This window comes from Pituophis catenifer, unplaced genomic scaffold, assembly GCF_029215685.1.
Source record: "Pituophis catenifer annectens isolate HBS135680 unplaced genomic scaffold, rPitCat1.0.hap2 SCAF_17, whole genome shotgun sequence".
NCBI classification, from domain to species: Eukaryota; Metazoa; Chordata; class Lepidosauria; order Squamata; family Colubridae; genus Pituophis; species Pituophis catenifer.
In genome coordinates, this window is record NW_027256897.1 from 8,846,766 (window position 1) to 8,863,316 (window position 16,551).

At 43.9% G+C, this 16,551-nt stretch overlaps 1 protein-coding gene across 1 annotated transcript in view; it reads left to right on the plus strand.

Moving 5' to 3' along the window:
- RALGPS1 (Ral GEF with PH domain and SH3 binding motif 1) overlaps positions 1-16,551 on the plus strand; it is a 245,490-nt gene that overhangs the window by 212,108 nt on the left and 16,831 nt on the right. The window contains exons 10-11 of the mRNA XM_070955902.1: positions 12,801-12,927; positions 14,432-14,583. Coding sequence (XP_070812003.1) covers positions 12,801-12,927; positions 14,432-14,583 — 279 coding nt within the window. The remainder of the gene's footprint in view (positions 1-12,800; positions 12,928-14,431; positions 14,584-16,551) is intronic.

Below are 16,551 nucleotides of genomic sequence, written 5' to 3' on the forward strand. Positions count from 1 at the left end.
TTGGAATGTGTTCCTTTGCAAGGAAAAATTGCTGCTTCCCCCACATCGCATATATATATATATTCCTATATTGCTGGAGCCACTCTCCGACTAATTACTTCAAAGCAAGAATGACCTCCCAATGCCAGCTTCTTTTTTAATTTTTTTTATTATTTATGTGTTTATTTCTAGACAAATAGATAGATAGATAGATAGATAGATAGATACATACATACATACATACATACATACATACATACGATAAATAAGATAGATAGAAAGATAGATGTAGGTAGGTAGGTAGGTAGAAATGGTAGATAGATGATAGATAGATAGATAGATAGATAGATAGATAGATAGATAGATAGATAGATAGATAGATAGATACTGTAGGTAGGTAGGTAGGTAGGTAGGTAGGTAGGTGGTAGGTAGATAGATAGATAGATAGATAGATAGATAGATAGATAGATAGATAGATACTGTAGGTAGGTAGGTAGGTAGGTAGGTAGGTAGGTAGGTAGGTAGATAGATAGATAGATAGATAGATAGATAGATAGATAGATAGATAGATAGATAGATAGATAGATAGTTGTAGATGATAGATAGTTGTAGATGATAGATAGAGATAGTTGTAGATGATAGATAGATAGATAGATAGATAGATAGATAGATAGATAGATAGATAGATAGATAGATATTTACTATAGATAGATAGATAGATTACATAGATAGATAGATAGATAGATAATTATATTTGATACCAATTTAACAGTTCTGCAATTAAGAAATAAAAGTCCTAATAACTGTAAGCATTTATTAACTGTAACCATTTAAATATGAGCCAGCAGGATTCAGCAGCTGCCAAAAAAGCCAACACAGTTCTGGGCTGCATAAACAGAGGGATAGAATCAAGATCATGTGAAGTGTTAATATTATAATGCCTTGGTAAGGCCACACTTGGAATGTTGCATTCAGTTTTGGTCACCACGATGTAAAAAAAGATGTGTAGACTCTAGAAAGAGTGCAGAGAAGAGCAACAAAGAGGATGAGGGGACTGGAGGCGGAAACATATGCAGAACGGTTGCAGGAACTGGGTATGTCTAGTTTAATGAAAAGAAGGATTAGGGGAGACATGATAACAGTCTTCCAATATCTCAGGGGTTGCCCCAAAGAAGAGGGAGTCAAACTATTCTCCAAAACACCTGAGGGCTGGACAAGAAGCAATGGATGGAAACTAATCAAGGAGAGAAGCAACTTAGAACTAAGGAGGAATTTCCTGACAGTTAGAACAATTAACCAGTGGAACAACTTGCCACCAGAAGTTGTAAATGCACCAACACTGGAAGTTTTTAAGAAGATGTTGGCTAACCATTTGTCTGAAGTGGTGTAGGGTTTCCTGCCTAAGCAGGGGGTTGGACTAGAAGATCTCCAAGATCCCTTCCAACTCTGTTATTCTATTTCAAGGGTCCCCAAACTTGGCAACTTTTAAGACTTGTGGACTTCAAGGGAGTTGAAGTCCAGAAGTCTTAAAGCTGCCAAGTTTGAAGACCTCTGTTCTATTTGAAACACCTTCCTCCTTCTATTTTCCCCACCACAACCCTAAATATGATCTGACTGGAAGTATCTCAAAGGACCCAACGCCTTTGTGAGGTCTGATGGCAATTGTTTTGCCCTCCTGTGCAAACCCACTTGTGCTTGTCAGCGAACTCTCCATAAATCAGTCCAGACGAATATCGGTATTTTTTTTTTCCCCAAGCAACATAATTTTACGAACGAATGGCTGAGATTTCGTTTCACACACTAACTCCTGGTAGAAGTTAGATACCTTGGAGTTCGTTTAAAGCCTCAGAAGTTTGAAAGCCAAAGGGAAAAAGATATATGTGGATCTTTATTTAAACTTATTTCACCCGTTCCCATTTTCCATTCAGTTGCCTGGGACGAAGGAAGCCATCTGGGCTCGGTCTCAAAAATGGCCATGATGGGTTCTGTAGCCAGCAGACGGTTGTTTTGAGAACACATAACTTCCATCGTGCTCTTTTTTCCCCTTGAAAAATTTTTCACATCATAATTTAAACCAGAGTAAAAATTGTATAAGATCTTATCCTAGTCTTTCGAATCTAGGAGAGCGCGAAAGACACGGCCTCGTAGCTTAACGCAACTTGACTTAAATTTCAGCTTGGCATCACGCAAGAACTGAAACAATGCGGCTTTGCATCTTGCACATCAGCAGTAATTCTTGTTGATGTTTGGAAAGAGGAAAAATAAGCAGTGAAAATTACCCTGAAGAGGTCACCTCGGGTCTTGTGAGCAGAATTCTTGGTAGAGGGTTTGAAAACCTTATAGAATAAAATGAAATTCAATGTAGAGAAAAGTAAAAGTCTTACACTTAGGCAAGAAAAAAAAACAAAAGTAGACATATAGACTGGGGGAAACCAGGCTTAATAGCAGTGACTGTGAGAGGGATCTTGGAGTCTTAGTGGACAATCAATTAAATATGAGCCAACAGTGTGCGGTGGCAGCCCAAAAAGCCAACACAATCCTAAATTGCATTAACAGAGGGATTCAATCAAAATCAGGAGAGGTACTAATACCACTTTATAAAGCCTTAATAAGGCCACACCTAGAGTACTGCATCCAGTTTTCGTCACCGCACTATAAAAAAAGATGTGGAGACTCTAGAAAGAGTGCAGAGAAGAGCAACCAGGATGATGAGGGGACTGGAGGCTCAAACATACGACGAACGGTTGCAGGAACTGGGCATGGCTGGTCTAGTGAAGAGAAGGACCAGGGGAGACAGGATAGCCGTCCTCCAATATCTGAAGGGCTGCCACAGAGAGGAGGAGGTCAAGCTATTTTCCAAAGCACCCGAAGGCCAGACAAGGAGTAATGGATGGAAACTGAATAAGGAGAGATTTAACCTGGAAATAAGGAGAAATGTGACGGGCCACCACACGCAGCCATAAATAGATCCTTTTGTTTCCTGGTTCTCTGTGAAACCACATCACCCTGTTGAGGCCACCATCAACGTGAGCAGAGCAAGCTCCTTCCCATCATCGCTCAGTTGAACGTGGATGATCAAATTCTTCTCGTGGGAGAGTTGAGTGGTTGCAATGAGGTGGACTTGGTCTGGCTGGCTCTGGAATTAAACCTGAAGTTGCAACTCAGAAGTTTTGTGTTGGTCATTGTCGTCTTGTCTCTGCTTTGCTTTTTTTAAGGAACAGGGAAGCGTCGTTTCAAAAGAGGCAACAAGGCCCTTGGCCCAGTTGTGGTATTTACTATACCGATGACGTAAGCTGGATGGAACTTCCTTCGCTTTGCGTCCTTTTTTTTCCATGTAAACAGCCTGACATTTAACTATGGCGTTTACTTTAGAGGTAGCCATGGTTACTGGCAAATAGCTTTGCTCTGGGATTTTGAGTTTGCCAATTGTTGACTGCAAGACAGAATTGTCTTAACTCGCTCTCGCTTCCTTGATAGCTTCTTCTCAACGCATCCTTCCAGGAGACGATACCAGAATTCCCACGGCACATTTTCTGCTCCTATTCCAGGACATGATGGATTAATGAGCGGCTTTTGTCATTCTCTCTCATTTCCTAATCCTGTCCCTCCAAAAATCTTATAATCTCTGCTCACAAATGGTTGCGAAACGAAACAGCTACAGAATTGAAAGTCGTCACCCTCCATAAACGAATCAGCCCTCGCCTCTCACCTGAAAGTCTTTTTGTAATGAACTGTTTCATTCTGAAGTAATTCTTGGGCTCTCTTCAGCTTGGTTGTCTTCTTGTAGATGTTTCGTTACCCAACTAGGTAACACCATCAGTGCTGGAAGGGAGTGGGATTTGTGAACTAGAGGAGAAGGAAGAGAGAGGGAGGGTAAGGAAGGAAAGGACAACGTTGAGATTCTTGGTGCTGTCTGAGATTGGTTGTTTTCCTGCAGACGTTTTGTGACCCAACTAGATAACATCATCAGTGCTTGAAAGGAGTGTGGTGTGCTCTCTTGGTGGTTCCTTGATAGGGCTAAAGGAACTGGGAAGGAAGAACTACCATCTCAAACAAAAATGGAGCAGAGAAGAGTTGAAATTGTGGAGTCCTTGTTGCTCTCCAAGTTTGGTTGCTTTCTTGCAGACATTTCGTGACCCATCTAGGTAACATCATCAGTGCTAGAAGGGAGTAGGGTTTACTCTCTGTTTATACACAAGTGACTTGCCCTGTTAGTGTTGGTTGGAGTTCTTTGGGGTATTGTTTTCTGCTTGTTCTAGTATTAATCCTGGTGTTAATCTCTGTTTAGCAATTTTCTTGTAACCTTCTCTGTCTCATTTTACTAGGGAAAACTTACTGAATTCCTACTTGTCACTTTTGTTGTTCTACTAAAGAATTACATAAGTTACTCTTCGTCTAAGGCCCAGGAATGATTATTTCACGGGGAAATTATGCAAAGGAAAGTAACCAAAAGGGATCCTTTGGGATAGCAACGCTTCGTGCTTCAGCTTTTCCAAATGTGCTTGCCACAATTTTTTTTTTTTAAGTGCAGCCATCAGCGTTTCTCTCAAATCCCCCAATAATGTAAACCCTTCGTAAAACAACGTTTTACCTTCTCTGCACTATTTTCACTATGCATTATTTTCCCGTTGAGGTCAGCGCCGTCCTGGCAGTAACACGAAAAGTTAACGAAAAGCAAACTGCCTTCCCCCCACCCCCCCGTATGTGAAAAAAATGAATTGAAAAATCATGTGTTCGCTGTAATAACGTCTCCCTTAGAAGAAAACTCTTCCTGGTTTATGCAAAGCATTTCCCCCCCTACTTCTACGTTTAAACAAAACGGTTCCCAGAACAATTTTGCATACAATGTGTAAAAAAAAAAAAAAAAAAAAAAACCCCGAAAAGACGCCTGGGGAATTATAGACTTTTGAGACAAAAAAGGGGGCAGGCGGGGTGAAAGAACAAAAGAAAATATAACCCCCATTCTTTAATGGAGACAGGACATCCTGTGATGAGCAAGGAGAGAAGAGGAGGGGGGGGAAAATGTTTTAAGGAGTCAGGATCCCGTTAAAAGCTCGTCTTTCAGCGAAGCTACCAGTCTCATTGTCTCCAGAAGGCCCCCCCTCCCTCCGATGACAGTTGAAGGAAGAAATCATAGTTGAGTCTTCAATCCGTCCTCCAATCTTAGCTTCATTTAGAGAACTGAGTCTTTCGTAACCTCGGAGAGTTTTTTACTGCCTCCAAGGTTGGAGAACCTGGTTTTATTTCTCCCCCCCTGAGAAATCTTTTGCTTGGAGGTGGTGGTCCTCGGTGCTCTCTGAGCTTATTGATTGATTGATTGATTGATTGATTGATTGATTGATTGATTGATTCGATTTATATGCCGCCCTTCTCCGGAGACTCAGGGCGGCTTACAATGCGTTAAGCAATAGCCTTCATACTTTTGTATATACCTGCTTAGTAGGGCTTTTGGGCCCCCCCAAGCGGTGTTCTTTTTTATACAAAGTCAGTTTATTGCCCCCACAATCCGGGTCCTCATTTTACCTACCTCGGAAGGATGGAAGGCTGAGTCAACCTTGAGCCTGGTGAGATTTGAACTTGCAGTAATTGCAGGCAGCTGGTGTTACTTAACAGTGCTTTAGTCTGCTGCGCCATCAAGGCTCCTTGTTTCCTTGAAGACGTTTTGGTACCCAACTAGGTAACATCATCAGTTATTTTGGCAAAACTCCAGGTGGCGATCTTGTGCAATGCACCTTCCTCCTCCTATTTTTTTTTTTCCTACAATAACAATCCCGTGAGGTGGGTTGGGCTGAGAGAGAGGGATTCACCCAAAGTCACCCAGCTGGCTTTTAGTTAGGACTAGAACTCACCGTCTCCTGGTGATTGGCCCAAAGTCACCCAGGTAGCTTTCAAATCCTAAGGCAGGACTAGAACTCACCGTCTCCTGGTGATTGGCCCAAAGTCACCCAGGTGGCTTTCAAATCCTAAGGCAGGACTAGAACTCACCATCTCCTGGTGATTGGCCCAAAGTCACCCAGGTGGCTTTCAAATCCTAAGGCAGGACTAGAACTCACTGTCTCCTGGTGATTTGCACAAAATCACCCAGGTGGCTTTCAAATCCTAAGGCAGGACTAGAACTCACCGTCTCCTGGTGATTTACACAAAATCACCCAGCCGGCTTTCATGCCTAAGGCAGGACTAGAACTCACCGTGTCCTGCTTTCTAGCCTGGTGCCTTAACCACTAGACTCTCCCGTCGCCCAAGAATTGCGCAAGACTCTTCATGTACCTGTGGCTCATCCATAGTCTGCAGAGAATGGGCTGAATCGAATCGAAGGAAAGGAATTCCTTTCCCAAGGCTGCCTTGTGTGGCAAGAAGGGCCGTTTCCAGTTAGCTCGTTGGGTTACACCCACCCACCCCCATCGAGAAAACAAAGAACTAGTTTTTCATAGAACTGATTCCCTCCCCTTCGGGGCCCCGGTTGCCTTCAATGCTTGTTGTTAACTGGGATCAGCCGCGTCTTTGATGCCATCCACATATGTGTGTACGAAGGAAGAAGGACTAAAATCATAAGAGAAGACAAGGTCCATTTATAGATGTCCGGCATCAATAGAATAGAATTAGAATTAGAATTAGAATTAGAATTAGAATAGAATAGAATAGAATAGAATAGAATAGAATAGAATAGAATAGAATAGAATAGAATAGAATAGAAAATATGGAATAGAATAGAAGAATATATTAGAATTAGAATAGAATAGAATAGAAGAATATATTAGAATTAGAATAGAATAGAATAGAAGAATATATTAGAATTAGAATAGAATAGAAGAATAGATTAGAATTAGAATTAGAATAGAATATAAAATATGGAATAGAAGTGAAGTGAAGAATATATTAGAATTAGAATAGAATAGAATAGAATAGAATAGAATAGAATAGAATAGAATAGAATAGAATAGAATAGAAAATATGGGATAGAATAGAATAGAATAGAATAGAATAGAATAGAATAGAATAGAATAGAATAGAAGAATAGATTAGAATTAGAATAGAATAATATAGAATAGAATAGAATAGAATAGAATAGAATAGAATAGAATAGAATAGAATAGAATAGAATAGAATAGAATAGAATAGAATTCTTTATTGGCCAAGTGTGATTGGACACACAAGGAATTTGTCTTTGGTGCATAGGCTCTCAGTGTACATAAAAAGACAAGATACATTCGTCAAGAATCATAAGGTACAACACTTAATGATAGTCATAGGATACAAATAAGCAATCAAATCATACTAGGAAACAATATCAATATCAATCGTAAGGATACCAGCAACAAAGTTACGGTCATACCGGTCATAAGTGGGAGGCGACGGGTGATAGGAACGATGAGAAGATTAATAGTAATAGTAATGCAGAAGGAGAGATGGTCCCCGAGTTTCCTTCCACCACCCACTCCTGTTTTCCCTCTAGAACCCCCTCTGCATTGCCCTTCCCAGGGATCTCCTGTTTAGCTTCAGTGTTGATTAAGTCCTACAGATATGACGGGTTGGCTTGGGCGCCTATAAGCTCAGTGAGGCAGAAAGTTACGAGGAGTTAAAAAAAACAACAAAAAAAGGAAAATATGCTTTTAACAGAAGCCCGTTCCTTCGTTCCCGATGACTATAACCTCAGAATGAAGGGCTGGGCTTTGGCTTCCAACATCTAATATAATATTTTTCCTCAACGGGAAGCCAGAAGCTTTCCAGCACAGTCTTTATTCTTGCGCTAAATGAGTTAAATGTATTTCTTGCTCGGTGGACCCTGAGATGAAATAATAATAATTTTTTAAAAAATCTGATTAAAAAGCAGCTTTGCTTCTGCTTTTGGGGTGGAATCTGATTTAAGGGTACGATCTGGAATCCATGTAGTCCTCGCCACAACCGAGCCCCACCATATCTGTCATTAAGTGGGACCTTCCTTGAGCTGAGTCTTGCCCCGTTTCAAGACCTTTGCAGGATGTAAGCCGTTTCAAGTCAAGCTGCCTTCCGCAATTGACTGATGGGGATTCTGTCAATGCCAAAAATGTCGTAAATGTGGAAAACGGCCCCTAAGTCACTTTTTTTCAGCGCCGCTGTAATTTTTAAATGGCCACTAAATGAAAATGTTGTAAGTTGAGGATAGATCTCATGAAAGGAGGGTTTGTAAAGGCAATCCTCGACTTACGACCCTAATGGAGTCCGGCCCATTAGGGTCGTAAGTCGAGGACTTAACTGTACTGCCTTTCTGAATGGCTCCAACCTCACTTAGTCTTCTTATGTCACAGCATGATTTTTTTCCACAAAAACTCCTGGTTTGGGGTTTTTTTTTTTTACTCCGAAAGAAATCTTTTTACAACTGGGTTATTATATTTTATTTATAGTCATAATATCCCTCTCCCACTCCCACCCTCCGACCCCGGTGCGGTACGACCCTTGCAAAGCCCAATTTTGATGTTTTTTTTTTTTTAAAAAGCAGACTGTTTGATTAAAATAAGAAGCAAAATAATCTTTTGGGGAGGGGGCGCCCACGTTGGCTCAGTGAAATGTGTTCAGGCGTAGACCCCCGCAGGCCTCCTTGAAAGACATCCCAGCTAGAAAACCAAATTTGGCAGCTTTCCCGGAAGTTTTCGTAGGCCAGCCAGACCCACCCCAAGTAATGCACGAAAGTGGGAGTTTCGTTAAATCAAAATGTTTTTACTCGGGGCTCGGATCAGGCGTGCACCCAGGCGCTCCATTCCCAACGGTTTCTAAACCTCTTAAAACCATCAGCGCTGACATTCAGATTTCACCTTGGGGGGCAGGTTTTCTTCTGCGAGCAGAAAGAAAGTTGGGGAAATAATTAGGAAGGAAGGAAGATCCACGGCTGAGGTGGTGGCGGCCATTGAGCTGGGATAGGCCAGTGCGGATGCTTGAAGGTATCATTGCAGGATGTAAGCTGTTCCGAGCAAAGCTGCCTTCTACAATTGACCAATGGGAATTTTGTCAATGCCACACTATCCAAGTATTATTATTACGGTTGGTTGCAGAGTTCAGACTGGATTTGGCATTTTTGTCTACCTATCCAAGTCCTTCCCCAAGGACCTGGGAGAGGCAGATGTGAACGTGTTAAAAGGTTTTAATCAATAAGATGTAAGATGTTCCCAGCAAAGCTGCCTTCTGCAATTGACCGATGGGGATTTTGTCAATGCCGGTGGTGTCAATTTCAGTGTTTTATTGGCTTTTAATGCTTGTAAGCTGCCCAGAGCCGCCTCTAGGCGAGATGGGCAGCAAGCAAGTCTGATACCTAAATAAATTAAATAAGTCAAAATTAAGACCAGGCCTTTCTCCTAAGAGGAAACAAACACCAGCAAGAGCTGGAGGAGCCAAATGAGTTTTTGTTAGTATTTCAAGTTGGCAGATCGTCACAGGAGCCAAGCCAAGTCCCAGCATTTCACGCACAGCGGGAAACACAAAGTCTAATTCTGAGGAATTTAGATCAAACTGCATTTCGAACTCTTCTGCCTGCATAGACAGCTGCGCCCGTTGAGTGAAAGGTTCAGCCGGTTGGCCCCGGAATAAAGTTGGCTTCGGCAGAGATCATCATCAGCGGAAGATTGAAAACAAACTCCCAACAGCTTCTAAATATTTATAATTTTCCATCTCTTAGAGCTGGATGCCATTAATTCTCTAACTGCAAAGGCAATTAAGCACGCCGGCCAGTGGTGGGTTTCAAATTTTTTTACTACCGGTTCTGTGGGCGTGGGCATGGCATGGCTTGGTGGGCGTGGCAGGGGAAGGATACTGCAAAATCCCCATTTCCTCCCGATCATCTGGGACTTGGGAGGCGGAGAATAGATGGGGTTGTGGCCAGTCAGAATTTTTACTACCGGTTCTCCGAACTACTCAAAATTTCTGCTACCGGTTCTCCAGAACTGGTCAGAACCTGCTGAAACCCACCTCTGATGTCGCATCCTAAACAGAACCAGCTCTTACCTCATTGCAATTCATTTTCTTTGTAAAAAAAAGAATATTGGCAAGTATCGTGGACTCTGTCAGGAAGAGAATAACAGTATAATGGTATAAATGTGAATGGATGTGAATTTGATCTCTAATGTTGGATAATAAAACTCACTTTTAGATAGGGCCGGATGAAAAAATAATACAAAAAAATTGAATAAATTGGGGCAAGGATATACCTTTGATTAGGAGTGGTGCGGTGGCCTAGAGGTGGAGCTCTCGCCTCACAATCAGGAGGCTGTGAGTTCGATCCTAGGTAGAGGCAGATATTTCTCTCTCTGGGCACGATGAGAATATATCCGTCGAACAAAACTCCGCATTGTCGACAGGAAAGGCATCCGGCCAGTAAACAATCTGCTCAGGTGCCCAGACTTCATCCCGCAAGGGATTTGGGGGTCATTAAAAGACGATGATGAAGGATATACCTCTGACTCTCTTTAGAATGGAAACTGAAGCAAATATCTTCCAAGGTTAACACATGTCTTCCTCATTTATGTGCACTGTGATTAAACCACGATCTCTGGCTAGCTTGTAGAACTCTACGTAGCGTGTCAGTTTCTCCTTAGCCTGTTGTTGTCTCCATAGCTTCTCTCTGAATAATAAATCAAAGTCTGTCTTCAAATTATTGAAGGCAACTTAGAAAGTTCTGCATGAGGTCATCCTTCTGCTAGATGATTGCAGGCTCATGCATTAGTCACCGTCTGGATCTGAGACCCGGTTCTCTTTTCCCCATCGGGGAAAATTTCCACGAAGGAATCTGAAACAATACTTAGCAAAGTGATGGGCCCATCAAAAAATCAGGCAGGTGGTTCTTACCACCTTTAAGAGAAAAACACAAAACAAAAAACCAATGGGAGCATGGAAGCCAGCCAAGAACCCCCAAATCAAACAATTTTCAGACCTTAAAACCCGTTTTGCAAACCGTTGTACCTTAATAGGAGAACCGAATTGTTTTTGCAAGGACTTGTGTTGGTCAAGACCGAAGGACCGTTGTTACCTCAGAGGTTGGACATCTTCCATCTGGAAGCAATTCCCAAGTCACCCAGATCTAATCCTTTGTTGAGATCTAATCTCTCTACCTTTCTCTCTCACTGTCTCTCACTCTCTCTCTCCCTTTCTCTCCCTTTCTCTTTCTCTCTAGCTTTCTCTCTTCCTTTCTCTCTCTTTCTCTCTCTTTCTCTCTCTCTCTCTCTTCCTTTCTCTCTCTCTCGCTGTCTCTCACTCTCTCTCTCGCTCTCTTTCTCTCCCTTTCTCTTTCTCTCTAGCTTTCTCTCTTCCTTTCTCTCTCTTTCTCTCTCTCTCTCTCTTCCTTTCTCTCTCTCTCGCTGTCTCTCACTCTCTCTCTCGCTCTCTTTCTCTCCCTTTCTCTTTCTCTCTAGCTTTCTCTCTTCCTTTCTCTCTCTCTCTCTCTCTCTCTCTTCCTTTCTCTCTCTCTGCCTGTCTCTGTCTCTCTCTTATCTCTCGCGCTCTTTCTCTCTTTCTTTCTTTCTCTCTCTTTCTTCCTTTTTCTCTCTCTCTCCCTGTCTCTGTCTCTCTGTGTCTCTCGCGCTCTTTCTCTCTCTCTCTCTGTCTCGTTCTCTTTCTCTCTCTCTTCCTTTCTCTCTCTCTGCCTGTCTCTGTCTCTCTCTATCTCTCGCACTCTTTCTCTTTCTTTCTTTCTTTCTTTCTTTCTTTCTTTCTTTCTTTCTTTCTCTCTCTCTCTCTCTCTCTTCCTTTCTCTCTGTCTCTGTCTCTGTCTCTCTCTCTCTCTTTTTTTTTTCTCCCCTTCCCTCCTTCCCTCTCCCCCCCCCACATATCAGTGTAATATATACAGTAAATGCAGCAATTGTTGGTTCCGCGTGGCCTTTAGGAAGTTGTCAAAGAATGCGATAACGTTATTTTCTGTCTACGCTCCAGTGTGCATGCTGGCTACAAATGTGTAGCCTATTGGCCCTGAAACCACCTTCCAATTTCCAGAATTGTCATCTGTCTGGCTCAAATTCCTGTAAAACCTCCTCTCGTTCCTCACCCCCCACCTCAACCCCCCGAGACGCTGATGCTGTGAATTCTTGACTGGCCAGTGGTCTTGCAAATAAACTCAAAGCATATGTTTCTCGTTCGACACCGATGGTCGCACCTGAGACCCTGCATCGTATTTTTCATTTATTTATTTTTTTCGTATTGGTGGGGCAGGCTATTGCTATCAAAATGATACGTAATGCAGAGTTCAAGATTTCAGTTAATTAAAGAGATTATGGAGCGAACGCTGGAGGTTCGTTTTTGCCTTTTTTAAAGAAGAGTTTGCACAACCCTTTGTGCAAAAATGGTGTAAAGTTTCCTGCTTGAGCGAGGGGTTGGACTGGAAGACCTCTGAGGTTCCTTCCAACTCTGTTGTTCCGTTAGATGTTTCAGGAATAAGAGATGGCGTCATTCTGGTGGGTCGGAAGCAGTGTTTGAGAACACTTGAAACTCTTGGCCCGCTCTTGAACTTAAGCCTTCTTCCACCTTAAATAGTTAAAGGCAACAACTTTATTGTCTTCTGCCTACGTTACAAGAATCTTACTAGGCTGCTTGCCTTCCCTGGGAACCACCAGATAAGTCTTCCATGGATCTTTGAGGCGGTCAGGCTTTTCTGCCTTTTGCAGCCGCGCGATGACTCCAAGCTAGTTCCCTGCTTGACCCCACCTTCCAGTTTCCCAACACTGCCCTCTTTTTCTCCTCCTCCGTATCGTCTTCACCTTCCTCCAGAAAACGTTTCCAGCTTTCCCCCGAGAACAGAGCGACGGCTCCCCTAGCGATGGGCTTCCCGATACCTAGCTTAGCATTAATTGGTGTCTATTTTGTAGGTCCGTCCGAAGTGTCGGCAGCTGTGAGGTTCAGCAGAAGGCCCACCTGTCCTGACGCCTCGGTAGCGGCCAGCATGCACACCCCTCCTGTACCACGACACAGGAAGAGTCACAGCCTCGGAAACAAGTGGGTGTTGCAATCTGCACTGAAACATGCAGCTTAGTTAGGTTTTTTTTTTTTTTTTAAGGCAGCCATTGGAAACGTGCTGCAGCCAGCCGCCTCCTTCTTAGGAAGCCGTCTCCCTTTCTCTACAGGTAGTCCTCGACTTACAACAGTTCGTTTGAGTGACCATTCAAACTTAACAATGGCACTGAAAAAAAGCGGCTGACTTAGGACCGTTTTTCACGGTTATAACCTTCATAAGGGATGTGGTGGCTCAGTGGCCAAGACGCGGAGCTTGTCGATCGAAAGGTCGGCAGTTCAGTGGTTCGAATCCCTAGCGCCGCGTAACGGGGTGAGCTCCCGTGACTTATCCCAGCTTCGGCCAACCTAGCAGTTCGAAAGCATGTAAAAAAAAATGCAAATAAAAAAAATAGGGACCACCTTTGATGGGAAGGTAAGAGCGTTCCGTGCACCTTTTGGCGTTGAGTCATGCCGGCCACATGACCACGGAGACGTCTTCGGACAGCGCTGGCTCTTCGGCTTTGAAACGGAGATGAGCACCGCCCCCTAGAGTCGGGAACGACTAGCACATATGTGCGAGGGGAACCTTTACCTTTAACCTTCATAGGGTCCCTGTGATCACACCATCGAAAGTCAGACGCTTAGCAACTAGCTCATACTTGTGACCGTTGCTGTGCCCCAAGGTCACATCGTCCCCTTTTGTGAGCACAAAATTAACGGGGGGGGGAGGCAAGTTCACTTAACAACCGGGTTACTGACTTACCCACCGCAGTGACTCGCTTCCCCTACCGCGGCAAGGAAGGTCGTGAAATGGGCTGTAACTCGCTCAACAAAGCGACGGAAATTTGGGGCTCAATTGTGGTTGTAAGACGAGGACTGCCTGCAGTTACTTTGCAAGGATCCTGGTTCCTTAGTAACGCACATTCGTCTTAGAAACCCCTTTATCTGGTCTTGCAGAAGTTCTGCTGCGGTGCCACTTTTTCCCCCGGTGAAAGTTGGCCGATACCAGAAGATAATTAAGATAATTTTCCTTATCACCCAAGTCAAGGATGGCTCTTCCTATTTTATGGGTGCCAAATTGGCCTAAAAGAAATCAGCCTGTCAGTTAAGGAATTTGTGCATTCAGCTTAGTGTTAGAAACAGCATTGCTTTCTCCAGCATTTTCAAACAGTGGAACGCCTTGCCACCAGAAGTTGTGGGAGCTTCATTCCTGGAGGCTTTCAAGAAGAGACCGGACTGCCATCGGTCAGAAATGGTGTAGAGTCTCCAGCTTGGGCAGGGGGTTGGACTAGATGACCTACGAGGTCCCTTCCAACTCTATTCTGATTGATTGACTTCCTGTCCCTTAAGAACCCCCATAAAGCCCAATTGTCCAGGCAGGCAAAATCTAAGCATGAACGGCTTTTACCAGATGACCTAAGAAAATGTTGCCTTTTTTTCCCCCTCCCTCCCTTTCTTTCTTTTTTTCTTCCTTCCTTCCTTTCTTTCTTTCTTCCCATTTTTCCAGTATGATGTGTCAATTCAGTGTAGTTGAAAGTAAAAGCGCCACCTTCCCAACAGAGAAACAGCGCCACCTGCTGGATGACAGTGTCTTAGAATCTCACAGCCCTGTCAGGAACCACCCGCTAAATTCTGTTTTCACCAATGGTGTTTCACTAGGTAAGTATTCAGAAGGGTAGCTTTGGGAGCTTGCCCATCTCCTCCGCTCTGGAATCCAGAGAGGGCCCTCGGGGATGACCAAACAACTGGGGAAAACTCAACTTAACCGCCTTTCGTCCGGGTAGGGTCTTCTAGAAGACCTCCAAAGGTGTCCGTCCCCCTCAACTCTGTTATTCTGTTTAGGGACCGTCCAAAGTTCCAACAGCCCCGAAGAAAGCGGCATACGACTGTTTTTCACACGGCCGTTGAAACATCCCCGTGGTCAAAATTCGGCAAATTGGCGTGTCCACTTAATACAGAGATCGGCAACCTTAAACACTCAAAGAGCCACAAAAGTCCTAACCAGAAGTCCCCCCCCCACTCCATTCAATTCTGGAGCCGACTGGAAGTCGGTTCCCCCACCATAGAGTCTCCTCCTAGCGCGGCATCCTTTTTTCCTCTACCTGTCCTAACCAAAAGCCCTAACAATTGTGAAGCCGACCGGCGACAGGGAGCCGCAGCAGAGGAATGAAAGAGCCACATGCGGCTCCAGAGCCGCAGGTTGCTGACCCCTGACTTAACAGCTGGAGCAATTCACCACTCACAACCGTGGCCAGAAAGGGACACAAACACTCTTAACAACTGCCTTGCTTACCAAGGGAAATTTTAGAGTCTGTTAAGATTATAAATCAAAGGACCGCCAGTTAAACCGAGTTTCAGGCCGAGTCAGAATCGTCCCATCTTTGTAGATAGAAATCGCGCATCATTAAGAATCCGGAGCCTGCTAGCCCTTTTTCCAACACAAGAAATTTTATTCTCAGTTGGAAGTCCACAAGGTGCTCTTTTTTTCAAGAGGCAACTGGACTTCCTTTGTTTTTCTTGGAAGACGTTTCGCTTCTCATCCAAGAAGCTTCTTCAGCTCTGAAGAAGAGAGAAGAAGAGCTGAAGAAGCTTCTTGGATGAGAAGCGAAACGTCTTCCAAGAAAAAAAACCAAAAAAGTCCAGTTGTCTCTTGAAAAAAGCACTTTGGGGACAACCGTGACCTGATGGACGACTGAGAAGCTCCATTGTTAGTTGGAACTAAATTAAGATCACCAAAGTAAGATGCCTTTGAATGAAACGCATTCGTCGGAAAAGGTGCTGCCAGATTCCTGGCTTCCCAACACCCTAGATTTACACGACTCGGATCTATCCGAGTTTACACAACTATCCTACGACGCGGGTAGCTTTAGAATACATCTTAAGTCATCGGAGAACGTTTACAGGACTCTCTGTGGCTTGCCTCCATTCAACTCCTTGGCTGAGGTAACTCCCGCCATCTTGATAGATTCTCGATCTTTTCTTCACCAGGAACACCCTCCCCCACCCCTTTAAATACCTTTTGTGGCCATGGCCACGGATTCCAAAGACTTAAGATTTAAATCCTGACATTTCTTCAAGTCTTCGTGGACCCCCTGTGACGACACCGCCCTTCTTCCCCCCTCCCCCCTCATAAGGTAGACACCATCCAGCCGGTTCTATCCCGTTCAGGAAAACTGGTAGCTGCGGCTGTGGGAGGCTCCGCCCACCTGCCCGGACATCATCATGTCCTGTTTTTGACGCTGTGTGCTGGAGCTGAGCTAGGGCAGCACTCGCGTGCCCACCAATATGGCTCCACATGCCGCCATGGTTCGCCATCACGGATTTAAGGTCTCCTGTCTTGAGCAGAGGGGGGGGTTGGACTAGAAGACCTCTAAAGTCCCTTCCAGCCTATGGTTCTATGTTCCAGAAGGTAAAATTAGCAGGCAAGACAGTGAGGAAACTGTTGGTTGAGAGACCTTGGTGTCTTTGATGGCTTAGAGCTGGTCTACTGTAGCATGAGTTTCTGATTAAACTACCTGTGAAACGGGCAACGCAATTTACCATATCACAATCCAAATGTGGAAATGTGCTAGCATTCCATATCATCTAGTCAATCAATCAATCAATCTCAAATGATGGTCATGTTGA